Below are 27,677 nucleotides of genomic sequence, written 5' to 3' on the forward strand. Positions count from 1 at the left end.
CATCATTCTAGATATTTCTCTGTGTGTATAGATGGCTGCTGGCCTGGCAGCACGAGAGACCAGCAGAGAGGACAGGGTGAGACAGGATATGAACAGACAGGAAGCAGCCTGGTGGACGGTTAGACAGGAGGGCTTACAGATGAGCTGATAGACATAAAAAAACTGGCAGGCAGGCGTAGAACAGACAAGAAGGTGCAGACTGGCCAGCCAGCAGAGGTGGAGATAAGCAGGAAGGTGTAGCCAGACAGGTGGGTAGTTGCAGGTAGACGGGCAGACAGAGGTAGAATTTGGCTGGCAGGGATGGGTGGACCAGCAGGCAGACAGCCGTGGACAGAAACAGGCGAATCAGACAGAGGCTGACCAAGGTGAAGGCCAGGGCCACGACAGGTGTGTGGAAGTGGCAGGGGTGGGGTGGGGGACCGCAGGATAGCTTTATGACAATGGAGCCTTTAACTCTGAATGAATCTTTAATGCAGTTTTAATGAGTAGTTCTGAATTTTATTTTTACCTGAATTTAACAGAAGAAAAGACAGCAAACCCGAAGGAATTGTTGAAATTCCAGTAAATATTCCTTTACCACAAGAAATATTAATTGCTAGAAGACGTGTCTATAATAAAAAGATTATAATAGCATTAAAATATTGGAATCACTTTTTACCTGCATGTTTTAATGTTAGGTGGCACTTGATTTCTTGTTATGAAACGTGAAGAGCTTAGCAGCCTTGTGTTTTTTTGAGCCTCCTCTCCCCATCTGCTGATTTCATTATATTATAAATTTATAATATAATGAATATATAAATATTCATTATATTATAAATTTACATTTGCAGTTGATTTTGGAATCCTGATGGGCAGAGGTATTTAATCTTGGTTCTGTATTTTGACAGATTCGTTCCTCCTGGTGTCCACAGCCCGAAAATACTTGCTTTGATTGACTTCTTGGTTGGTCTCGTTTTGTCGCTGAGTGGTGTTTTCAAGAAGGTGTATTGGCAGCTCTATTCCCTGAGTCCTACTTATTTATTTATTGAACTATAGTTGATTTACAATATTGTGTTAGTTTCAGGTGTACAGCAAAGTGACTCAGTTATATATATATATATATATAAACATATATAGAATATAGAATATAACATATAGAATATAACACATAGAATATGGAATATAGAATATATATGACATACATAATACAGAATATAGAATACAGAATATATATATATTCTTTTTCAGATTCTTTTCCATTATAGGTTATTATCAATACAAGATACTGAATGTAGTTCCCTGTGCTATACAGTAAATCCTTGTTGTTTATCTACCTTGAGTCCTTTTGTGATGGGTAATGTTTTCTTTTTGCCTTTGCACATGAACAGTAGTTTAGCTGGGTATAATAATTTCAGGTCACTTTCTTCCTCTTAGGAATTTATACATCAAAACTTTTCTAGACAAACAAATCAGAAGAGGCAAGAAAACCTCACAAGGATTTCAGTTATACAATTGAGACTTTAGAATGAATATGTTTAACACATTTAAAGAAATAAAAGACAAGCTTGAAAATGTTTGCAGAAAACAAGAAACCATAGCAGATGACTAAGCAGATATGAATAGGAAGAAAATAGAACTTCTAGTGATGAAAAAAATGTAATAATTGAAATATTAAAGGAAAACTTCAGTGGGTAGGTTTAATAGCAGATTAGATACAGCTGAAGAGGGAATGCATTTGATGACAGGTCTGAAGAAATTATCCTGAATGCACCTTGGAGAGACAAAGAGAGGAAGGGTATGAGAGGTTGAGACGTGGAGGAGAGTGAGAAGGTCTGATGTATGTGTTCATCTCTCTTCTATCCTGTTATTTTTGTCTGCTGTTTTCTGAGCTGAGAAATATCCTACTGTGACTGTGGATTTGTCTGTTTCTTCACAGATTATCAGTATTTGATATATATGAATATGAATTTTACTAAGTAAAATTCTTAGTTGCAGTACAGATTTAGAATTATTATATATTCCTTTGAATTGAATCTTTTATCATTAAGAACTTTCTTTTTCTCTAGTAATGCCTTTTTTTTTTTTTTTTTGCCTAAAAGTTGTTCTTGCCTGTTCTGAATATAGCTCTCCAGTTTTCTTTTGGTTAGTATTTTCATGGTAATCTTTTTCTAACTTTTTGCTTTCAACGTCCCCTTTTCATATGTTTTGGATGTCCTCTTATAAATAGCATGTGGTCTTTTTAATAGCTTTTAAAATCCAACCTTATAATCTCTGTCTTTTGATTGGAACATTATTGCATTTACATTTAATGTAACAACTGCTATAATTGTGTTTACATCTACTATCTTTCTACTTTCTGTCTTAATTTTTTCACACTGATTACATTTAGCATCCTATTTTTCTCCTCTAGATAAGTATTTTTACACTCATTTGTAATATTTTAAGCATTAACAGTATGCATCCTTAACTTAAAATCTAGCATTAATTTCAACTTTTACCTCTCGGTATGCATTTTAGTTCCATTTACTTCTTCTTAGTTTATATACCACTGTTATGTATGTGTATGCCATTTAATGCCATATTATGAATATATAATATGTATTATATATACACAAATATATATATACATATACATATATATCATCTTTCAGAACTACTATAATTACTTTATCCAGTTTTATTCTTTTTTTTATATATATTCATATATACATATTATTCATTTAGATTTATCCAAATAATTACCATTTTTGTTGCACTTTATTTCTTCCCAAATCTCTGACCTGGAATTATTTTCCTTCTGCTTAAAGAATAACTTTTAGTATTTCCCTTAGATTAGGTCTCTTGGTAAAAATTTTCTCATTTTCTTATCTGAAAATGTCTGTTTTGCTTTTATTTTTGAAATATTTCTTTATGGATGTCAGATTCTACTTTGGCAGCTGCTTTCTTTCTGCACATTGAATATTTTGTTCCATTGGTTTTTGGCTTTCATTGTTTCTTTGAGAAGTTATGCTAAGTCATGTGGTTATTCCTTTGGAAGAAATGTGTCTTTTTCCACCCTGGCTCCTTTTAAGATTTTCAGATTGTCTTTGGTTTTCAGCAGTCTTAGTGTAATATGCTTTGAATGTATCCTGCTTGTGTTTCTTTGTGATTCTTGAATCTGTGGCTTGATGTGTTTTATCATTTTGGGTAAAATTCTCAGCCATTCTATCTTCAGATATTGTTTCTGCTGCTTTTGACTCATTCTTTCCTTCTGCATCTCCAGCCATGGAAAAGATAACCTTTGCATTGCATTCTCTCTCACCTCTCTTCTGATGGAGCCATCCTTTGTCTCTCTGTGCTTCATTCTGTATATTTTCATCGGATTTTTTTTCCAGTTTACTCTTCAGCTACATCCATCCTATTGTCAGCCATTTACACTGGGCTTTTAATTTTGGTTATTTTATTTTTCAATTTCATATACATCTTTTTCTGATACTTTACCTAGATCTCTTATATGTTTAAATTATTATCTATTTTTAATGTGATTTTATTAATGTTGACTTCTTTTCTCACATTTCTAATTTTTTTATTAATATGCTGTATATCATATTAATCAGACTGTGTAAATAATTTTGGTTTTACTATGATTTTATTTTCCTCCAGAGGGGATTTATATTTGCTTTCTGGGAGGAAGGTAATATTGAATTTGGGTTACATAGTTGTCTACGTTTGGATTCTGATCACCTTAAACAAAAATTCTGTGTGCAGATGTGTAAGGGGATTCTTTAATGTTAAAAAGTTCACATAAGTATGCATAATGCTACAACTGGCCAGTTAGACAACTGACTCTCAAGAAAGGAAGGGAGGGAAGGAGGAGGAAAGAAAGAAGGAAGGGAAAGGAAGAAAGAGAAAGGAAAGGAAAGGAAAAGGCAAAAAAGACAAAAGAAAGAAAACAAAAGCCCTGGTTGGTAACATTTGCCAACTTCTGTGTTGTCACTACTCCCACTATGGCCAATTCAAGTTACCAACACAGCATCACTGAATGTGAACTTGGGAAGAGACGTGACAACTGGCTGTACTATGATCTCTACCATCTCATCATCTATTTCTCATTTGTTGGGAAAAGTTCTCAGTTGTACAGTTATTATTGTTCATACAGCCAATTAATATATCTCTATAGGTATGCATTTTGGTTATTTTGTGGAAAAAAAATTGCATTTTGTTTTCTGGCCCAGTTACACAATTGGCCCAATTGAAGCAACTGCCGTAAACACAATTGTCTTTTTTCCTCAGGTAAGTTTGGTGTGCACAGAAACATGTGGCCCTGTGTAGTCTGTGTTTCAAAGGAAAGTCTGAGATTGGTGATGGGCGTTGAAAATGTCTGTTGGGCTCTTTGGTGACCTGAGCTTGTGTTAAAGGGAGTTTCTCTTATCATTTTAGGCATTTTTGCTGCCTTCCTGTGACATAGCTGTAACCAGAAAAGTAGTTCAAGTGTACAGAAAGTGGATCCTCCAGGACAAACCTGTGTTCATGGAGGAACCAGACATAAAAGAAGTTGCCCAAGAAGATGCTGAAAAATCAGGATTTTCAGAGACTGATAACAAGCAGGTAATATTTTATCACTTATTGTTTGAGTTGGGAGCATCTATATTAAAATATAAAGCAAAGTATTCTGCTCAGTCAAGGGTCGCAGTCAGGCCACCTCTTTGTTGTCAGCTCTGATGCTCTCGGGTTGCTGAGTTCCATGAGCGCCTGCCTCAGGGGGGCTGCTTCTGTTCGCTGTTCAAGGTCCTCTGCCACATCCTAAGCTCAGGCTTGGCCACGTGTGCGTGGCAGCTTCTTTATTCACTACTGCATAAGAGTCTTTGAATAAGCCAATATACTTTGCACATCTCTGATGAGACTAAAAATGTCACTGCCATATCATTGATATGCTTAAATAAGTAATATTCACTTAACTAAATTTAGAATGTTTTGGCAGAATTTCCTTGTACAGTAGCCATACCAGCAACAGTCCAATGTGACACACAATATTAATCTCCACTGCGAGCCTCGCTTCAGGGCTGGTGCTGTTCTCAGAGAGGGGTGCTATCAGGATGGACCTTTCATTCCATGTTAGATAAAGCCACAGGTGCGAGTGGGCCTCTACTTGATGCGCAAAAAAAACTTAGGTCGTATTTATATTTCTGGCATGCTATTTTGACATCTAGTCTGAGAATTATTTCTAAAAGTGGGTGTTTGTCATGGCAATTAACACCAAACATTAAAAAATACTTGTAACCAAAGGTATATCACTTTTAAATATCTATATTAATTCCCTAATTTGATTTTTCAATATTGGTGAAGTCATCTTAATAACTAGTCATGAGGTCAAAACAAATCAACAGTCATGTTCACTGGGCCATTGGACAAATGTTATCTATTTCTTCAGCACATACTAAGTGCTAAGCACCATTTTAGGTGATGGAGGTAGAATGGTGAACACAACAGAAAAGAGACTTGCCTTCTGGAACCTGTAATCTCATGAATTCTGGTGAGCGTAAGGAACTAAATATACAACATGTGCTTCTCCCCACTCTGCTGACTGATTGTTATTTTCTAAAGACCTCATCTGAAAGTTCTGGTCACAAGCGATCTTCCAGTTGGGGACGAACGTATTCCTTCACGAGTGCTGTGAGCAGAGGGTGTGTGACCGAAGAGGAGAATAAGAACGTGAAGGCTGGGGCCCAGGCTATGCTGCAGGTATGCGCCGGCCACAGATGGGAAGGCTCCCGGATGGAGTCAGCTTGAACATTTTGTTTATTGGGGGTAACATCATATAAAGTATGGTGATGTTTTTAGCCATCCATCAGTAAACAGCCCTTAAATTCTCATGCTAAATTTTCTTTCTGCTTCCCCACCTTCAATTTATAAAGATTTTTTTTAGTCAGAGAAGACATCTAAACTGGTTGCAGTTTTTTGAGAGGGATTGTTATACAGTGAATATATGACTGAGATTTCAACCTTAAAAGTATCTTCTTTTTATTTATTTATTTATTTTTTAAACATCTTTATTGGAGTATAATTACTTTACAATGGTGTGTTAGTTTCTGCTTTATAACAAAGTGAATCAGCTATACATATACATATATCCCCATATCTCCTCTGTCTTGCGTCTTCCTCCCACCCTCCCTAGCCCACCCCTCTAGGTGGTCACAAAGCACCCAGCTGATCTCCCTGTGCTATGTGGCTGCTTCCCACTAGCTATCTATTTTACATTTGGTAGTGTATATATGTCCATGCCACTCTCTCACTTTGTCCCAGCTTACCCTTCCCACTCCCCGTGTCCTCAAGTCCATTCTCTACGTCTGCATCTTTATTCCTGTCCTGCCCCTAGGTTCTTAAGAACCATTTTTTTTTTTTTGGATTCCATATATATGTGTTAGCATACGATATTTGTTTTTCTCTTTCTGACTGACTTCACTCTGTATGACAGACTCTAGGTCCATCCACCTTACTACAAATAACTCAATTTCTTTTCTTTTTATGGCTGAGTAATATTCCATTTTATATATGTGCCACATTCTGAACACATATGGGTAGTGAGTTACCTGGATTCTAATTTGTAAGACAAACTTGGTGATTATATAATCTTACAAGTAATATTCCTCTTAAAAATTGCCTGTGTTTATGAAGAATGATGATTAATGCAGTAATTTTTAGATATTTATCAGAATGAATATATGAACTAGAGCCAATACCATTTGGGAACATTGGAAAGAGCATCTTTGGCTTATCACTCAGTCTCCCCAGATCTCAGGATTTTATCTCAAAAATGAAGATTGGGAGATTACCTCTTGGGTTGCACCCAGTTTGAAGGTTGTTAGAAGTATACGTGAAAACACAGGGTCCCTCTCTTTCCCCTGATCCCTGGCACTCCACCCTCCTCCCCATATCCATATCCACGTTCATCTGTGTCCAGTTAGGCTTCCCACACAGAGGCTGGGCGTAGTGTCTGGGGCAGGAAGGCATGGTACCCAGTTTTCAGTGATGCCATGTTTCTGTCATCTGTCTCTTGAGAGGATTCCTTATCATGGGATCCTTTTTGTTTTCAAGTTAATTGGCAGTTTAATATACTGTAATTAATTTTCTCATTTTTCATTGAAAATCAGCAAATAATTTGAAAATCAGCAAATAATTTTAGCTTAAAAAAAATCAAGATGATTTTACTTGAATAGCTTCAGAGAACTTTGGCGCAGCTCCTAAATGTCACCTGTGCGCCCACCAGAGCAATGGTTGCAGGAGTCCCCGCCCCGCCCCCTCCCCGCAGAGCATCCCGTAGTCGGCCAGTGGGGGTTGCAGGTGCCTGTTATTTCCCTGAGTTCAGGTGAGTTATTTATTCTCTAGAAGGAGAACTTACATCCCCTTGGCTGAGCCAAGAAAAAAAATTTCTACTTGATTATAGCTCTACAGTTTTAAAAAATATTTAGTTTGGATTTAGATAGCTGTTTTTGTTCTCATTTTATCGAGTACCTTGGTCCTTGATTTGGTTAATGAGGAAAATGTGGCCAAGTGGAGGTTTGATAAGATAGTACTGTTTTATAGTTGCTTCTGACAAGTATAATTTGGACATACTCATTTTGTTGATTTATTTTTATCCTAACTGATACTAACATGGTAATAAATAGTCATGAAGTCAGCATTTTTGATGTTGTTTTGAAAGTAAAATGAAAGAAATATAATATATGAAGGCTCCTCACTTTTACTTTGGAGTATGCAAAGGTTTAAAATTAAATCAGGGAGCCAAGTACATTGAATTAAAAAGGATCTGTATTGTAGTACATCATCTATGGCATACTTCTTTAAAAGACATAGTCACTAAAGCTATAGTTCTCTAGTCAAAAGGTTCTTTATTTTCATTTTTCTTACTCGAAGCTTAGTAAATCTTCACAAGTGCTGTTATCATCTGTTATCAACTATTATAGTGCTGATTTTGTGATTCTTCCTAGAAAATTGGGACACGATACGTTTTTAATCTTGCATAAAATGATCTCAGAGGCTGTCAGCATTTTAGTTCGCCCACTTGACTTTTGAGTGTGCTCATTTCAGTTCCTCTGGTCAGTTTGTGCATCTGTTTTGAGATGCTGTGTTAATGGATTTCGTCCACAAGTGAGCCAGCTCTGTTTGTTCCCAGATCATTGATGTCTGTGCTGTTGAATGGAGAGGACAACTAAGAGGGACTGTAGTAGGTCTAGAAGGTGGAGAAGCTCCATCCTTGTCACCTGGTTGACAGCTCAGAATGTACTGACTCTCTGTAAATGATGACACGTTGTTATGCTGCAGCAGTGCCCCCGGGCAGTAACTCCCTACAGGGTAGCCTGGATCCGTGCTCCTCACAATTCTCTATCGATGGTACAGGACAGGGGACTTGTATCCTAAAGGCAGAGTGTAGAGCAGTTGGCGTACTTTCTAAATTTTGTTCAAAATCTCAGTTTTTATCCTAAGAATTTCCTTAGGTTTTGTATTCTGCTGCATATTGTATTTCTCATATTGAAAGCCCATGCTGCTGGAAGGTGTGCAGTGTTGACCACGCGCCTTTGCCCCTTTGCTGGCTGCCGTTTGGGTGGTACTGGCTGCCTCCTGTCAGCAAGGCCTTCATGTCAGCGAAGCTGGGGACTCAACAAGAGCCAGGTCGTTCTTTCCAGCCGCTGTCTGACCCAGGGCCCCTACCGTCTCTGCCGGCCCCGCAAGGTTCCTCACCCACAGGCAATGATCCTGTCTTATCTTTTTAAAAAAATTTTTGAGGGGGTGTCAAAAAGAAATCTTCAGAAGTCTTTCTGATTCATAAATTTCCAAATCTGCAATATTAATATGTAATAGCAATTATTTTTCTAGAAAAGGTCTTTCAAGGATCCGTATTTAAGTAATTCTAAGGGATGAACTAGAATAAATTTGAGTATGTGTTGGTACCACTTGTCTTATTGAAATAGCTCAAAGGTGAAATTAATATCATTCCCTTTAAACAAAATTTGTTCAGGTTTATCTGTTTAATTATATTTTCTCATGTAAAATTTGTTGGTTCTCAGGTATTTTTGACAAACGCTGCAAACGTCTTTTTGCTGGAACCGTGTGTGGAAGTTCCCATGCTCTTGAAGGAGCAAGTTGATGCATGTAAAGCTGTTCTGATTATTTTTAGGCGCATGATAATGGAGCTTACAATGAATAAAAAGACATGGTGAGTATATTTTCAATTAATTAACGTTGTAAAACAGATGTTTCTGTTTTCAATGTAATAATTAAAATACTAAAGCCTCCGTTTATTAAATAGCTTTACAAAGTGAACGATGAGATGATAATCAGTCTTTTGTAACAGAATTATGAAGGTAAGTATCCAGTACTTTGATAGTTCATTTATTTTCATTATTGGTTTTAAAAAAAGTTCTCAAATTAAGAGTAAGTAGTCATATTACTTAATAGTAGATTTTTCCATTTTAAACCGTCATCAAACAGTTTGTGGAAAAGCAGTAACTGACGTTTTATAATATCCTTCTTCATAATCCCAGGAGGGTTGGTTAATTGCTCCAGAATACTTTTAACTGATTTGATGGTTTTGAACTTGAAGTTTTAAATTCATTTTAGAAAAACAATTATTTTAAGTGATAAATTGTCAGAGTGCAGTGAAAAATATAGTGGCGTCATTAAAATACACTTACGTGAAGTGTTTTCCTCCTGGTCCTTCGTTTTTGTTTGGTGTCTTTGTGTTTATAATGTCCCAGAGGTAAGCAGTGCATTAGAGTTTCCCGTGATGAGTGTCTGCACATCCCTCCAGCTCCTAAGGTTTGGGGGGTGGGGGGCAGCCTCTCCCTTCTGCTTCTCCAGTCCGGTCCTTGCAGGTTCCTCCCGCCCAGGCAGCACCCTCCCTACCTGCCTGGCAGTGGTCAGCACCCTCCTACCCAGGCTGGTGGCACCTGCCCCCCGGAAATGCTCGGGGTCCCCGTTCCCAGACCTGTGCTCTGGAGGCTGGAGCCGGCGCTCAGGGAGCCATGGGGGTGAGGTGGGACTGAGCCGGCGGGGCCTCCAGGGCCTTGCGTCCAGCCCTTTTCTTTCTCAGATGAGGGGGCCTGGGCCCAGAGGAAGCCGGCGGGCAGAAGGTTCACAAATACAGGAACCACAGATGTCAAAATGATCATTTGAAGCTGTACCTTCCGGTGTCATCTTTCCCAGACTTTTAAACTTAGCACTGTTTTCCGAGAAGCTGTTGCTAGAACATCACAGGGATGAACAAGGCAATTTAAACAAAGTTAAAAGCTAGGTCAGTAATGTTGAAAGAAATGAGAAATGCTGGAAGCTTTCAACTGAAATATCTGCTCCTCATACCAGTTGTATCAAGTGTTTTTGATGCTTTTTTTTTTCCTTTGAAAACTCTATGAATTCTGTATACCAGTGTATCAGTAATATTTTGATATTTTTGATAATCTTTTTGGGGGTGAAAATTCTAGGAAATAAAATTAAACAATGCTTCTCTGTTTCTTTAATAATTCAGAGATTTCCAGGTAAAACTATAAAAAATCAAAATATAGGAATAGATGAAAATACTCACCAAAAAAAAAAAATAAATAAAGTCAGTAGAGCATAGACCAAGGATGTGATCTATTTCCCTAGCAGATTTTCCTGTGTATTGAAGTACCAGATGATCAGTGAATTCCCTCCCTCCCTCCCTCCCTTCTTTCATCTGGTAAATAACTAGGGAGCTTCTACTGTGAGGATAGAGGGTGAACTAGACAGACAGGGTCCCTGCCCTCCCGAGGCGTCCGTCCTCATAGGCCTGAGAGACGTGATGAACACAGAAGTGGGGTCAGGTGGGGTTCAGCGCTAAGAACCGTGGAGCTGGTTGGGGGGGGTGCAGTGTGGAGGGTGGGAAGGCCTCTCTGAGCGGAGCCCGGAGGGAAGAGCATCCCCATGAGGAGGAACTGCAGGTCATTAGCTGGTGGGTTCCGGGCAGGATGAGACGGCGGCCAGTGCAGTGGGGGGGACCCCAGGCCAGGGGGCACAGGGCCCCGCGGGCTGCAGGAAGGTCCCCGCTACCTCTGCTTGTGCGCGAGAGTGTGACACGACCTGATTTATGTTTCCAAAAGATCTCTGGCTGCCGCGTGGAGAGAGACAGTGCCTGGAGCGCAGACTCTGTGGCGGTGGATGACGGTGGCCGAGACCAGGCTGTAGCCCGGCAGGTGCCGAGTAGTGGCCCCCAAAGAGGGGATAGCCGGTGTTAGTGAGTAGGTGTCCAAGGAGATGGGGGCAAAGTAGAGAACAAAGAGGCGGCAAGAGCCGCTCCTCCGCCACTCGGGCAGCACACGTGGGCCGTCCTGGGCTCGCTCTTCGGGCAGGTCCCCTTTGAGAGGAGTGACCAGAGGTAATGTTTCACAAAACACAAAGGAAAGTGGAGGTCAGAACTGTTAGCAAAGATTTTTCCAAACTGGAGGTAGTTTTCCACCCCCATTCTCTTCCAGAAGATTCCATGTGGGAATGTTGTGGTTCCCAAGCTTTCTTAGGTTCAGAAGTTAAATCTGCCCTGTGTCTGTGTCGGTCTTTGCCTCCGTCAGGTCTGCATTTTTGATAACAGTTCCTGTGACTGAGGTTTTATTTGAAAGTTACTACGTTTCTTGTTCTCATGTTCGCACGATGGGTGTGGAAGGGGCTGTTTTTCCTTGTCTTGAGCATCACACAACGTGCGCAGCAGAGGCGACCCTGGGTGCAGCCCTCCCCTCCCCCTGTGACAGGGCCCAGGGGACGCTGGCCGAGGTGAGCACAGGCTGTCGCAGCCCTGGGCCATTTCTGCCCTCATCCTCCTCAAAGTCGCCGGCTGCTCCAGGCCTGCATGCCCCGATCCTCTGGCCGCACAGCTCTAGTCCTGAGCCTGCAGGGTCCGTGGGCAGGGGCCCGGGCGGGCAGGCAGAGCAGAGCACAGTGGGAACAGGCACCCGCAGAAACCGGGACGGAAGTCAGACAGGGTCAGCCACGAGGAGGGCAGGAGACCCTGGAGAAGTTTAATGAGATCCAGCATCGTGTTAAGAGAAAACATTGTTCTCATAAATGTAAGAAAAGTATAAAGGAACCATGACTTGAGATCTCATTATCCGACCTGGACCAGATTACTTTGTCCACTTCTTGGTTTTATCACTGAAGAGCCAGGCCGAGGAGAAGGTTACAGAGATGAACGAACGGTTTGTGCTCAAGACCTCAAAGAAGTAGTTAAAGGGACCGGGGTGATTTCCCTCCATTAACAGAAGATAATGTGTTCTCCGTTTCCATGGCATCTGGGGGAAGATATGAAGAATGCAACTCAGTGCTGAGAGAGAAGAATGTCCTTTGGCTGTGCTAGAGAACTTACCATCATCATCACAATTAGTGGCGCTATTTTGTGTCTCTAGTGTTTCATACTCTTTAAAGACTTTTTACATAAAACGCTGTCTCCGGGACTTCCCTGGTGGCGCAGTGGTTAAGAATCCGCCTGCCAATGCAGGGGACACGGGTTCGAGCCCTGGTCCAGCAAGATCCCACATGCCGCGGAGCAGCTAAGCCCATGCACCACAGCTACTGAGCCCACGTGCCACAGCTACTGAAGCCCGTGCGCCTAGACCTGTGCTCTGCAACAAGAGAAGCCACCGCAATGAGAAGCCCGCGCACTGCAACGAAGAGTAGCCCCTGCTCGCCGCAACTAGAGATAGCCCGCGCGCAGTAACGAAGACCCAACACAGCCAAAAAAAAAAAAAACACGGTCCGAGGAGTGCTGTGATGGAGACGTTGTGACCGCGGTTCCGAGGGGTGCCCTGTTTGCAGAGTCGGGATCTTCCAGGCACAAAGCTCCGTACCCTAAGCGTCCAGTGGTGACCTTTCCCAGCCCTCCTACCTATGGGAGTACTGTGGAGCGCGGCTACCCGCCACTGCTGACGGCAGATCTCCCCAGGACGAGAACCAGAAAGTCCATGTTGTTTACTGTCACACAGAGAGATCGGGAGGCCGCTCAGTTTAAGTAAAATAATGGATGTGAAAGTTTGAGAGTGCTGCGTAAGTTCAGTAGGCACAGCTCTCCCCACGTGCCGTAGGTGCTGACACAGGTGGAGAAAATGCGTCGTCTCCATTTTTACAAGGGAGGGGTCAAGCTGGGGTGAAACCTGGGTTGTCCTGTCTACTGATGTGGGCACAGGAAGCGTATTTTTAGAACTGTGGTAACATAAGCTAGCTTATTTTCATAAGTATGGTATTCATTATGTAATGGGCATTCAGATACTTCTGAATGATATGTGATTATCAATTTTGCTGAATCCTTAAGAGAATTTCTTGTACCTATAAATGTAAGTGCTTTGGAGATGTGATTAATAATATGAGCTTTTATTTTGGGTGGCCCAGGGAACAGATGTTGCAAATACTACTCAGGATAACAGAAGCTGTCATGCAGAAGCCAAAGGATAAACAGATAAAGGACTTGTTTGCCCAGAGCTTGGCAGGGTTACTGTTTAGGGTAAGTCTTTTTTATTAAAACACTGCAAATGCAAGAAATGAATTGGATTTTACAGCAAATTAGTTTTAATCACTGAGAATTTCAAGAGTAAAATTAGACTAACTTTAAATTTCTAGAAATTTAATTAGAAAATTTCCTTCTTAGCTTTGTCTTGAAGGCTGTAATCTTGTCTTTACAATTAGTGCTGGTCTTCTTTTAGGCCTTCCCACCTTTCTGCCATCTACTTCCTCTTTTGATTTGCTTAAGGTTGCTGGAAATTAGGAAGATGACAAGAGCTGATGCCCTTGGTGTCGGACCAGGTAGATTTGAAGAGGTGAAGGATGGACAGAGCATGGGAATAGGAATAGGATGGGAGAGGTTCGGACTAGAGGTAAACGTGTGAGGGCCATTGATGTGCTGAGCGATTGTGTTTAAAGCCACAGGGCTGGGTGGGATCACCTGGGGAGGGAGAGCGTATCAGAGAGAAGAGGGCCATCTGCCGATGGTAGAGGAGAGGGCCAGCCAGAGATGCTGAGGAATGGTGGCCAGTGAGCTGGGAGGGTAACTAGGGGCGCATGTGTCCTGGATGCCCTGAGAGCAGTGTTGAGTAAGAGGAGACGGCCAGTCGACCGTTGGCTTTGCCAAGATATTGGTGGCTTAGAATGTTCTAGGGGAATGAGGCCCACCTGGAGTGCATGGAGGAGAAAGTGAGAGCTGGGCAGTGGAGGTCCCAGCTAGAGTCATGGCTTTGCAGAGGGAATGGTGTGGAAGGGAGGGGGGAGGAAGGGGTGAGCTGGAGCCAGCGGGGGTGTGGGGAGCAGGGTTTCAGGAAGGTGGAGGTAAAGTATGCTCGCTCACCAGTGGGGATGATCCAGGGAGGGAGAGTAGCATCGTCTGGGGCAGAGAGAACCTCGGAGGTGAAGTCCTGGACCAGGTGAGGAGCCGGGTTGGCCTCCAGTGGGAGCGGAGAGCCAAGGAGATGGCTGCGGTTCCTGCATCTCATGGCGAGAAGGGTCCAGCACAGGAGTCTCTGACGTCACCCTGAGGGGCAGAGAGGAGAAGGCAGGTGATGAACTGATGGCCTGGAAAGAAGTTGAAAGGGTCCTGAGGGCGGCAGCCTGTTGCAGCATTGCTCTTTTCTGGAATCACTAGTATTTATGGAATGCATAGTAGTTATGAAATATTTCTGAAAGAGAACAGTGTGAAAGGACTCTGGAAGAATGTGACGTTCTATCCAATAAAGGCCGTGGTCCAGTGGATGGGCCTGACTTCGAGTAATCCAGCAGGAGAACGAGGGTGGACCATGAGCTGGGAGTGACACTGCAGGGAGAGCAGTGGCTGCCCTCCTCGGGGACTGGAAGGTGGCTTTGGAGGTTATGTGTTAAGAGCATATCCAGAATACAGGTAGGATCTGTAGGTGAAAGTGGCAAAAAAGAGAAATTAGTACTCTAAGTAAAGCCAAATATTCCCTTTGTAACACAAGAGAACCCAGCTGTTCATATTAATTTTGAACAGTTTACTATGACTGAACTTGACCTGATGAGAAACGTATGAAAGGCTGCAGAAGTAATTGGCATGAACTCAGTTAACTCCTCATGGTATAATCACCTTTAGTCTGATTACCTTGCCTTCACTGGATGGGTGAAGTGGTCTGCACACCCTTCTGTGTGTCCAGCTTTGCTGTGCTCTTGCCTGTAGGGTGGCACTAGCCACCTGCCCTGCGGTCCACCTGGACAGACAGACCCTCTGCTCACCTTGCTCTGACTCTGGAGCATCTCACTGTTCGACCTTCCTGACCTCCCCTTCTTGATGGGACTGGAGCTGCCATGTGACATGGACGGGGGCCGGGCTTAGGCCGGCGGGTGCCTGGGCCCCGCTCCTCACCAGTTGTCTAATCCCACATCTATCGTGGGTCTTGGAATTAGAGTGAGAACTTGTCCCTAAACTAAGCAAGAGTGTATCGTGGAGTTGTGGTTTTTGTTTGTTTGGTTTTGGTTTGGGGAGGGGGGCAGAATCCTCCTCATTAATGGAGAAGTCTTGTCAGATCTTACTCGAAGATTAGTTTTGAGTCCATGATTATTAATGATTTTGATGTCGTTGTTGTTATTATTTTGGCAGTGGTTCAGTGCATCCAGAGGAATGCTTATATTAATTAAGAGCTAACCATAAAGTAGCAGAGAGAAGATGTGCTTTTTAGACTTAGACAGATTCTGGGTTCTGACCCCAGCTCTGGTACTTCCTGGCTTGTGTGGCCTTGAGCAAATCACTTCATCTTTCTGAGTCTTGTCCCTAATCTGCCACAATCAGGAAAGGGCCCCTTCCTACCTTCCAGGGTTGTTGGAAGAATCAGAGAGGATGTACCTGGGATTTATGATCATCTGTTGACCTCCCAAGTCCTTTTGTGAGACCCCAGGAGGAGGGAAATGTGAAAGGTCAGGGCAGATCTGCCAGGCAGTCAAGCGGCCCCATCTTAGTCCCATCCTGCAATTAAAATGTGCTGTCTGATCATTATTTGTGTGGTCATGCAGCCTGTCTACAATTGCCAGATAGTTGATTTTTAAAATTTTGAATAAGGAGACTATTAAAGGGGACGGGGAATTTTAAGTTGCCATTATCCTTTTATCTTTTTCTAATTTTTCCTTTAGCGTTTAGTTTTTTCTCTGTCAGTAGATAAGTTGGGTTGGCGAATTTTCTTGAAATGATAGTTGAGTTTTACTTAGTTTTAAATACTTACCAAGTAATGCTGATTGCCATAATGATGCTTTACATACTTCCATCAGTGCTAACTGTGCCTCCTGCTTGAAGCTCGGGAGTATATCAGGAAACTTGGACTTCAGTCGTTCTGTTTATAGCCTGAGCCAATACCTTAAAATTATGTCATCCCCTAAGTGAGGTGGGTAGAGAGACATAGAAAGTGGTTGGTTAGGAAACTTTGAAAGAAAAGGAGCGATTTACCAGTGAAGGTGTCTTTTATACGTCTTGTGTTCCAAGACATACTTGATAAAACATGACTTTCAGTGCCGAAGGATGAAGTTAGGGATGCTCTTATTCAGCTTTTTATCTTTAGAGAGAAATAGGACTCCAGAAAAGCCACGTAAATTGTCCAGGTCACAAACCAGGTTAGTGACAACCGAGTCTGAGGCCCTCTCTTTCCCTTTTCCTGTTAGAAAAGGGAAACCTGTGAAGAGGGGGCCCTGGGCTTACGTCTGCTGACTGTCCTTAGCTGTGAACGAGAATGAGGTGTGATGTGTGATGATGCACATGTTTGTGAGGTTTGCAGAGGTGAAGCCTATAAGCTGCAGGAAGTCGTGGTTCTGTCCTTGTCTAATAATTAGTCAATAAAGTGAGGCCAGTGCAGGACCCAGTGGGCATCTTATACCCACTCCTCTACTTTTAAACCTGGAGCCAGCGCCATGACCACACGTGAGGCTGAGTCCTGGCAACTGGGCCAGTCTCTGCATTCTCCTCCTACTCTGGAAGATTATATGTATATTTTTTAATTTATTTATTTTATTTTTGGCTGTGTTGGGTCTTCATTGCTGTGCGTGGGCTTTCTCTAGCTGCGTCGAGCGGGGGCTACTCTTCATTGCGGTGCGCGGTCTTCTCATTGTGGTGGCTTCTCTTGTTGCGGAGCACGGGCTCTAGGCGCACGAGCTTCAGTACTTGTGGTGCGTGGGCTCAGTAGTTGTGGCTCACGGGCTCTAGAGCGCAGGCTCAGTAGTTGTGGTGCACAGGCTTAATTGCTCCGCGGCACGTGGAATCTTCCCGGACCAGGGCTTGAACCCGTGTCCCCTGCATTGGCAGGCGGATTCTCAACCACTGAGCCACCAGGGAAGCCCCTGGAAGATATTTTTGATCTACCATTTATTAATTTTGTTGTGTATATGCACTTTATGGTAATGACCTCAAACTCATTTTGAAAACAGGAGTGTAAAAAATGAATGAACAGAAGCTGGCATTTTAGTCAGAATAAAAATGCGTAATAAAGTACTAATAACAATAAATGGTAACATGATTTTAATTTTTCCTTTTGCATTGTCCTTAATTTTTAAAAAATTCATTCATCTTAGAACCAGATTTTTAATGAGTGTTTAGAACCTTCTTTTCAATATACTCAACTATTTTAGCTCAACTTTAACGTTTTTACCCCTTTAAAAAGTGTAGTTAACATGAATTGAAACAGAGAACAGGTACATTGTCATGAGGGTCACTTTAAATATGATTTTTCGGGTGGTCAGAGCAAGCTTGTCTAGATACAGACTGCTTTCTTTTTCTCAAAGATTTCCTAGGTCTATATTAGAAAAATTTCTCTTTTAATTAAAAAGCAGTCTACGGCCATACCACCCCGAACCCGCCTAATCTCATCTAAATTAAAAAGCAAATTCACCCCCATCCCATGCACAGTACAACTCCTGACAGCAGTGGGAGCCTATTTGCATCTGGGTTGGGCAGAGATATTGGCGAGTTGGCACCTTACCTGGTACATTTTAGCTCTGACAACAGATCAGGGAGGTTCCCCAGACTTTGGCTATAAAGATTCCCTCTACTAAGATTAGGAAAGCATCTGGGGCTCATCTGAGATGGACTTGGCACTTCTTTCAAGGGAGATACATTTTGTTTTTTTGTTGTTGTTCGTGTTTTTTTTTTTAAAGATTTATTTTTTATTTATTTTAGTTTTAGGCTGTGTTGGGTCTTAGTTGAGGCATGCAGGATCTTTCGTTGTGGTGTGCAGTCTTCTTTCTAGTTGTGGCGTGCGGGTTTTCTCTTCTCTAGTTGTGGTGTGCAGGCTCCAGGGTGCGTGGGCTCTGTAGTTTGCAGCACGTGGGCTCTCTAGTTGAGGCGCACAAGCTCAGTAGTTGTGGTGTGCGGGCTTAGTTGCCCCGTGGCATGTGGGATCTTAGTTCCCCAACCAGGGATTGAACCCTCGTCCCCTGCGTTGGAAGGCGGATTCTTTACCACTGGACCACCAGGGAAGTCCCGGGAGATACATTTTGAGTTGAATTTTAAAGGATGCGGAATATTTTGTCAGAGGTGAGGAGCTGGGCACCTTGGAGGTAAGGAAATACCCAGAATACATGCATAATTGTCTTGTTGTAGGGTTGCCCCTGCGAGCAGCTGTACTACTGTGGACCGTGAGACCAGGGGGACTGAGGGACTCTTAGGGAAACGAACTCCGATGGGGGAAATGCAGGCTGCTTCCTGGAGGCTGGGGGTGGGCGACATCAGGGACACCCAGGAGGAAGTGACGTCCAAGTTGTGACCTGAAGAGTGGGTAGAAGTTAAAGAAGCAAAATGAGGAAAGAGAGGGAGGGAAGGGTATGTGCAGAGGCCGGGAGCAGGAGAGGCCAGGTGGAGGGCCTGGAGGTCTCTCAGTGGAGGAAACTGAGTTCTTTTCACGACTACGCTGCGTGGCAGGTGCCTGCGGGACAGGGCACGTGGGCTACCGGTGAGCAGAGAGAAGGGTCAGGAAACCAGCATCTCGAGAGGTCTGGGTTGAACATGGACAGTGAGCAGATGGTCACTGGAGCCATGAGGATGGGGACCAAAGCCTCGGCAGAAGGTGGGGTGGCAGAGGATGGAGCGAGTGTGGAAGGTGGAGCGAGTGTGGGCCATTCTTTCAAGAAATTTGGCTTTGAAAGGGGAAGAAGGGGCTGTAGCTTGAAAGGGACATCAGGGCTCAAGGGAACTTCTGTGGGTTTTTTTTGAGATAAGGAAGAATTGGATCATGTTTACATGCTGATGGATAGGAGCTGGGGAAGTAGGATGGGCAAGGGGTCAAGGTGAGGTGGGGTTAACAGAAATGCAGAGTCTGAGGAGGAGGCCGGGAGCAGGGTTCAGGGTCGGGGGGGCACGCAGGAGAGCAGGGCCCCCTCCCTGCATGGCCTGCAGTGGGGGAGGAGCCGGGCGGATGCAGGCCTGGTTGGCGGAGGTCCAGGGCATTGTTTCCTGGGGTCTGTGCTCTGAAGTCTGCTTTGAGCTCATCTGCTGCCAGTCAGGCAGGAGCCGGTGGAGGCGGAGGTTTACCTGCAGAAGACAAGGCTCGGAGTGGCCCCTGCAGGGAGTGAGGGAGCGAATAGGCTCCCCAGGTCCCGCCAGGACCAGCCACAGACACTAGGATCATTTTGATCAGTGTCTGTTCAGAATGATAACTAATTTCACAGTAGCTCACATCTTGATTGCAGTTGATCAGATGCAATTTGAGAAATTAAACACAATATCCCCAAGCACTTTTTATGTTAAAATTCATTTTATTAATAGTGATTTTCAATGTTTTGTCGAAAGTACGCTTCTTCCAAATGAAGATGATTGAATTCTCCTGTTGATTGGCCGTTTTCAGACGCTCCTAGTGGCCTGGATCCGCGCAAACCTCTGCGTGTACATCTCCCGGGAGCTCTGGGACGACTTCCTCGGGGTGCTGTCCTCCCTCACGGACTGGGAGGAGCTCATCCACGAGTGGGCCAGCATCATGGACTCCTTGACGGTGGTGCTTGCCAGGACCGTGTACGGAGTTGAGATGACAAACCTACCTCTGGACAAATTAAGTGAACAGAAGGAGAAGAAGCAGCGAGGCAAAGGTATTTCCTGTCTGGCTGGGTGGCACTGGGCGTCTGAGTCTGGGGAGGGGTGTGTATTAGACACCAGGCAGTCGACGCATGGACTTTCATAGTCAGCTGAACCAGCTGTACAGACGGTATCTTTTAACAGTGGTGTTCGATCACATCTCCTAGCACTGTGTCCCCTCAGTGAGGATGACGGGCAGGCTGGGAAGAAGGAAGGAGGAGGATGGGGAACAGTAGTGATAGCGGCGGGGGCCGGGTGCACCTTCTCTGCCTTCACCCTCAGGGGAGCCTGTGAGGTCCATGCCACTCTCCCCACATCACAGACCAAGAAACTCAAGGACAGAGTCCACAGGGACTGGCTCACTCGGGGTCACACAGCTAAGAAGCGGTAAAGCCAGAAATCAAAGCCAGGCAAGTCCCACTCAAGGCGCCCCACTGTTTATTATCTATTCTGCTGCCCCCCCTCGGGAAAGCGTAGAAGTTCTGAATGCTTCACATGGAGTCATTTTGGCTTTTTTGTGTTTCTGGGTGAAAATTGTTGTGAGACCTGGAGTCAGATCAAGGCAGGAAGCCTCAGTGCTGGTCTCTGTTGGGGGTGACACTCTGCAGCCCGTCTTCATTACTGTTTTTAAGGCTGTGACGCAGTCCTTGGATTAATTCCCTGTACTCCAGCTTATTGTGTAAAGATTTTGAGGCCGCTCATAGAAATACACATAATACAATGGATAAAATACATAAGGACACTGGGACGGAATGAACAGGGGTGGAGCTCCGGGCATGGATAAAATGCCAGGATGCACGGTGAAGAGCCTCGGTGCTGCTGGGGAGGCGGGAAGGGGGCCACCACAGATTCAACTCTGATCATCACAGAGTAACACGGGAGAATCACAGAGTGCAAAAGGTGTAAACAAGCTACTTGCTTGGCTTGTCCTGGTCCTGGGACCTGCGAGGAATTTTTCCTCCAGAGACTTACAGAGAGCACGTTACTTGCTGTGGTCGACTACAGCCTCGACAGTGGTCTTAGTGTAGATGGTGTCAGTTAGCTTTGCTGTGTGACAGGGCACCCCAAAATATAGCGGCTTCAAATAACACCATTTATTCAGATCATGATTTTATGGGTTGGCAGTTGTGCCGGCCTCACAGCTGCGTTCACAGTCAGCCGGGCTGTGACATGCTCAGCGAGCGGCAGCTCCACTGCTAGGGGTTAGCCGGCTGTCGGCTGCGCAGTAGGGGTGACGGGGCCGTACATCTTTCATCATCCAGCAGGCTAGCTCAGGCTGTTCACCTAATGGCTTAGGGTTCCAGGAGTAGAGGAGGACATGCTCAGATTTTCAGGTACATTTCAAATCTCTGCTTGCTCAGTTTTGCAACCAAAAGTCATGTGCTGAAGCCCAGAGTTAATGTGGGAGAGGATGACAGAGGATGTGGATACGGGGAAGTGTGAACCAATTATGATTAGTTAACTGCAGAGCCATGTAGTTAATGTGACTGATTCCTAGAATGTCTTCATTGCAGTCTGTGAGTGGCTTGCCAAGGCACCAATTAGTAAGAGCAAGTCAGTGAGAAACCAAAACTAACTAGTTGAAGTATGGGGCATTCCAGTGGAATTGTTTAATCCCCGTTTAGATTTAGACTGTCTAAAGCAATGTTCTCACATACTTTAGCAGAAGGTCCTTTTTTCTCCCTAGTTGAAGTTGTAAGGAGCCCCTTCCTAAAAAAATATATTAGATGGAGATTTGGGATTGAAGTCAGGGCAGGGAGCCCAGAGCCTGAGCCCTGGGCCTCTGTAGTGTCCTCCATAGCAGCTCTGAGGGCCTCTGTGTAAACCCAGAGTCTGGGAGGGTCTAGGTCCTTCCAGCCAGGAACTTGGCTCCCTGGACTGTGGCTCTCAGTCCAGAAGAGTCTGCCTGACTGGGGCGCCTTGCAGGATGGAGGCGAGTGGCTGAGACAGAAAGTAAGGACTTTCTCAAACTAACCACGCTCCCTGCCTCCTGGAATTCTTATAATCCACCCTCCCCTTCAGCCCCCAAAATATTCTCTTCCCTCCCACTATGCGAACACAGATTCATAGGGAGAGATAGGCTTGTCTTAGGAAGGTAAACAACTTCAAAATATGCTATTTTCAAGAAAGAACAAATTTAACTATTTAATTAATGACCATGGCAAGTATTTCTGATTTATTTATTATATTGCCTTATTCTAAAAACACATTTAAATATCCATTATAGAAATACTTGCCGTACAAGCACTAGATTTGTGGAAACAAAGTACACTCTCAGAAGAATCTGGGTGTGAAAACGAGCCACAGGTGGCAGCCGCCAGCCACATCGTACACGTGCAGAAACCTCTAAGTGCCTCATTCTCTTTTTCTTCTGTATTTCTTTTGATCCTTGACCACTTACTTAAAATACTTGTCCAGAGCAGTATGAGAGGAGAAAAAAGGTGATTCACAGATCTGCAATATTTTACTATTTGGAGCTTCGCTTAAAATAGGATTTTGTATTGTTTGTAGAATTTCATTAACTTTGCTTATTTGACTATAATTAGAGTTTATGGGCATAAATTTCTTTCGGGGATTCATGGAGAGGTTGGCGTCTACAGGATGGAATACTGTTCTAAAATCAGGATCTCTAATTTACTGGTTTATAGAAGACAGTTTTTGGAGTATCCTGAGAGCAGTGGTGTAACTTCATTTGACATTGTTCTTATATTGAGGAAGATTTATTAATTTTTTTTGTATATTGGAATGAGTACTGTGAAGATACGTGAATTTTCATGAGACCGTTGAAGATGCTTGAAAAATACTTTGGCAACAGGAATTTTCAGATTCCTGATACATGAATAACTCCCTAAATTGTAGTATAAGGAAGTGGTACCTAATCTGCCGCAAGAGAATCTGCTGACTTATACATCTTTCTATGTATGACGTTTGCTGAGCAGCACAGGCTATGAAAGGAATAATAATGAATTCAGTCTCTGGATTATTTTTCTTGTCTCGTAGGCTGTGTTCCAGATTCTCAGAAAGGAACCACCGTGGGGAGATCCTTTTCTCTGAGCTGGCGGAGCCACCCCGACGTGGCCGAGCCCATGCGATTCAGGAGTGCCACCACATCCGGGGCGCCGGGAGTTGAGAAAGCGAGAAACATCGTCCGCCAGAAAGCAACCGGTAAGCACGTGTTCCAGTATTTCTCAGAGGAATGGATTTATAGGAATCAAATGTTTTTAAAGTTTTAAAATTCCACTCAGAACTTAAACACCAGGCCTTTTATTAACTGAGATGTCTCTGTATCTTTTCAACTTTCTGTCTAACTACTTTCTGAATCAGTTTGTGACATTTATTTCTAAATCCTTCATTGTGAAAAAGAACTTGAGATGTTAATATCGAGTGAGATATTTGTGCAAAAGAGAGAAAATAGATGTTTTGTTTGACCCTTGAGGAAAATAGATTCTTAGTAATCACACAACCAGTTGCATTGTTGTTGTTGTTGAACAACGCTGATCTGAAGAGAGGGTGGAAACTTATTCCAGCAAAGAAAAGGAGAATAAGGGCTTAGTTTTCAAGACTGGAAGGAGACATTTACATTTTTTGCTTTTTTGGAAAATGGAGCTTTACTTGCCTATAGATGTTGACCTTACAGGCTGTTAGAATTAACAAGAACTTGACAGGGAACCTCCAGTTAATCAAACTATTGCTGCAGTTTACTCTTAAAAAGAGATAACTCTTTAATAAGTAAGCTTGTATACAGTTTTTAATAAGAACAAATAAAGCCCCGAACCTTCCCAGTGACTTTGAGGCTGTAACTTAAGTTTAAAACAGATTCCTATGAGTTTTTCTCAGATTCCTGTAGTTTTTCACATCAATAATACCATGCAATTGTAATTGATATTCAACATGTTGACAGCAGAGAGAAGGTCACAGTTTCCTCTGGTCATAAATCAAAGATTCATGGACACTCAACATTTTTTCCAATGCTTAGTAAAGGCTTACTACAGACAGCTTAGAATCCTGTTGGAGTTTTAATGAAAATATATTATGCCTTAACCCTAACTCCTCCTTGTTTTCACCATAGTATTTATTTGTCATTGTCACCTTATTTATATCCTCCTGCTTGCTTCCTCCTCTCCCTGAGGAGAGACCTAGTTTCTGGTAACGGGCAGCTTTGGGGTAGGCTTATTCACGCATTTCCTTTCTCATCCCAGCTCCTAAAATACCTTTCTTCCATCACTGGATCCTTAAAAGGGATCAGAAGAGAAGTTTGTGACAAAGGTGGCATCATGCCTGAGCCGCCCAGACTTCCTGCTGCCCCTCACAACCCCTGAATTACAGAGGTGATAAAAGTGTTCATTCAAAGCACTTTTTAAAACTTTATTCTCACATTTTAACGAGCAGCAAATGATTGTATATTGCATGTTCCCTATGCCACTACTTGGCCAAAACACAGCCATAGGAGAGACTGCATCTTCGTTTTTCAATAGGTATTCTAGACTAGCAATACGGTAGAGGCGCCAGTAGGTTTTAGAAGATCTTCTGTGCCTTTATGCCCGTGCGGTTCTGTTTATCAGTGTTCTCAGGGGCCTAAGAAGTCATGCAAAACTAAGAGCTTTTATTGGGTTGGCCAAAAAGTAACATCTTACGGAAAAACCCAAACGAGGTTTTTGGCCAACCCAATACAAAGTCATGTAAAGGTCCTTGTAGAGTATGTCACTTCAACACCATAAACCTGGCCTTTGTAGGATTCATTCAATTAAAAACACTTGGAAGCATAACCTTTAAAAGATGATGAAGATGAGAGCTATTGAGCAGGACAGATCTATTATCTTCATGTATTCTACACACATACGTGTATGGATACGTAAACATGTATTTCCTATTTTATATTTTTTAATATTATAAAATATTTGACTCTTTTGTTGCCTGTGAAAACAATGGTTTTTGAATATTTTATTATATCATGCTGTTTTATAAATGTAATCTACATAGACTACATGAGCTTTTACTCACTTCTATTATTTTTACGTATTTTTAGTCTTTTAAGAAGGCCCAGAACATTTTCATGGCAGATTTTGGTTGTGTAGAGGCCACCTTTTAATGAGAGAACTGCAAGCAGCTCGTGACATTAGTTTGTGCACTGTTATCATGAAGATGTTTATTATGGAAGACCCATTTGAAAGTGACCTTTTTTTCTAATCCCAGTAAGAGAATATTTTAAGATTATTCTATTATAATTTGCCCTACAGACTACACTTAGACTGAGAAAATGTCAGTGATGGTGGCAGGAGGGAAATATAAAATCAGCAATTGTGGAGTAGGGGAGTGACAATTAATTTAAGAGAATGAACTCGTTTGCACCTTAAAGGACCGGCAGGGGGAGTCTTAAGAATGACAGAGTCAGCCTCCATTCCTGAGTATGAACGATGCTAAAACTTTACATGTCTAAAGTGAATGGTTAAAGCAAGTCAATTAATTTTCACACAAAATAATCTATATTTTATTATCTCTAAAATATCTAGTGATCAGTTTTGGAAAAATGCACAATTATTTGAATTATAAGAGGAAAACGTTTTAAAGCAACACTCAAATGAAATGTCCCTGACATTGAGCGTTAGACAAATCTTTTAGGAAATTTGAAGTCAGTCAGTTTGATGTTTACACGGAAGTCGTTTTCACCTAAATAGTATCTTATACGTTTGTGATTATGCTGTAATCAGTTCTGCAGACAGTTCTGTAGAGCTGGGGATTCTGATAGAGAGAGGGGGAAGACAGGAAAGTAAAAAGCTTGTTTTGCTTTTTGCAAATGTGACACTACCGTGTCAATACCGTTGTATTCCGTTAATGTTAAATAAAATCACGTGAAAATAATACAGCAAGTAAACCTCCATATTTTTGTTTTAAAGATAAAACTGGTTTTACTGATGGTGGTTTCATATGTATGAGGCCTTTTCTCTTCCTGTGTCCATCCATTGTCTCAAATAGTTTTGACTAGCAGTACATAGAAACTTAAGAACACCATAAATTTTGTACTAAGAAATTGTGGATTTAATAAGCATGAAATGTGATTTAAAAGGATGGGTTTCATGGAGATTTTTTACCTTTTTCTCAAATATCAGATCCTTTAATGTTCAACTTGACTTTTATGTGTTCTGAAGCTTTTAGGATATTCAGTTTACTAAATGATTTGCTTTTGAATACAGTCATCTCTCAGTAAACCAATTTTTGAATTATTGATTATTTATGAAACCATTTTAATCTTAGGTTAGATTTTCCCTCCCTCACTGTGGCCTTTTTGTTTGGACCCATTAGGAAGAGAAAACTGGTTGTAATGTCTGCCCAAGTAAACAAACAAGCTAAATGTGTATCTGATACACAGCAGAAAAAAAGGAAAGGCTCAACATACAAAGCATTATAAAATGAGATTGATTATTTGTGAAAGGCCTGTGCTCCCACGCCATCAGAATGACTGAAAGTTGGCTGTATTTAGAGACTATCATTAAATACTGTGCTTTGTGCTAACTTCCTTTAAAGTTTGAAATGACCTCCTTTAATATTTAAAGAGAGACCAGAAAAATAATAATGAAAAGGAAGTGAAAGATCCTGCGGTTCTTCTGACATGATTGTTGCTTTATCTCTCCTGGAAGCTAAGCGAAGCCAGTCTATCAGCAGCTGTGCCCACCTCTCTGAGGCTTTGCCCGCCACTAAAAGCGTCCCGCTTCTCCTCCACACCGTGAGCGCTCTCTTCCCTGGTCTATCTTACACCTCTTGCTCTCACAGGCTGTCAGGTACTGTAATGCTGTCTCATGTGGCCCCCCCCATGTCCCTGGGCTGCTCCCGCTCGCCTCTGTGCCTGGCTTCCTTTGTTAATTTCCCCACGTCACGCATGCCTACCTGGCCATTGCACTTTGCCTTTATTTTCAACGAATATCAATTGTTTCTATGCAGTTAAGACTCTTAGTAGCAATTAGATAGTCAGGCAGAATTTCTGTAACACCACTGGTCTTTGCATTCCCAGCTGAGCATGATAGTTTTTACGAGGGGAAAACAGCGATGCCTGCCTCCCATGCCTTCAACAGGGAGCCTATAGAGAGGAAGGAAATCTTCATAAAATTCTGCAACAGTTCTGAGTGTGCCAATGTTAGCATGTTTGCTGGGCCTCCCCACCAAAATAAATAAACTGGAAAAGTTCTGCAGGCTAGACTTCCTTGGAGTTAGTAAATCATGTAATAATTCATGTTTAAAGTAATGATCAGTTTATACAGATTCATACTGATTATTGAGCTTTGAGTGAAAAAAAATGATAAAAATTGCTAATTTTCAAAACAAAGAAATGTTATTCCTGGCCTTCAGCCAGTTAAAATTGAGTTTAGCTACCTGTTGTTTATATGAAGTGCACTTTCTGGTTTATTAAGATGTTACAGCACCAGAAGAAGTTTTTGGCGTGGACACCTCAACAAAAGGATTTACTTTGCTCTACAGTGAATAATTAGGTCTTTGTCTACTTATTTTTCAGTGATCCTAAGATGAACTGAATCTTCTTGCTAAAGTGGGAAATATTTCCATGTTCTTTTTATTTTCCAAAAGATGGTATTATAGACTAGTATTTATTTAATACTGGAGATAGCTTACTTGTGGCTTTGAGTGGCACTAAATCATGTCATACTGTGGTTTAGCAAAGCAAAATTAGCTT

The 27,677-nt window shown here is 42.5% G+C and overlaps 1 protein-coding gene across 6 annotated transcripts in view; it reads left to right on the plus strand.

Annotated features, from left to right (window-relative positions):
- Positions 1-27,677, plus strand: part of RALGAPA2 (Ral GTPase activating protein catalytic subunit alpha 2) — a 281,664-nt gene that overhangs the window by 75,438 nt on the left and 178,549 nt on the right. For 5 of the 6 annotated variants that reach the window (XM_082431628.1, XM_082431630.1, XM_082431629.1 and 2 more), the window contains exons 11-16: positions 4,399-4,566; positions 5,563-5,700; positions 9,024-9,172; positions 13,345-13,456; positions 19,773-20,010; positions 22,997-23,161. In XM_082431628.1, coding sequence (XP_082287754.1) covers positions 4,399-4,566; positions 5,563-5,700; positions 9,024-9,172; positions 13,345-13,456; positions 19,773-20,010; positions 22,997-23,161 — 970 coding nt within the window. Of the gene's footprint in view, positions 1-4,398; positions 4,567-5,562; positions 5,701-9,023; positions 9,173-13,344; positions 13,457-19,772; positions 20,011-22,996; positions 23,162-26,631; positions 26,773-27,677 lie in introns of all 6 variants that reach the window. The other variant, XM_082431631.1, reaches the window with a different exon arrangement.

Source organism: Balaenoptera physalus (assembly GCF_965194825.1).
Source record: "Balaenoptera physalus genome assembly, chromosome: 16".
Taxonomy (NCBI): domain Eukaryota; kingdom Metazoa; phylum Chordata; class Mammalia; order Artiodactyla; family Balaenopteridae; genus Balaenoptera; species Balaenoptera physalus.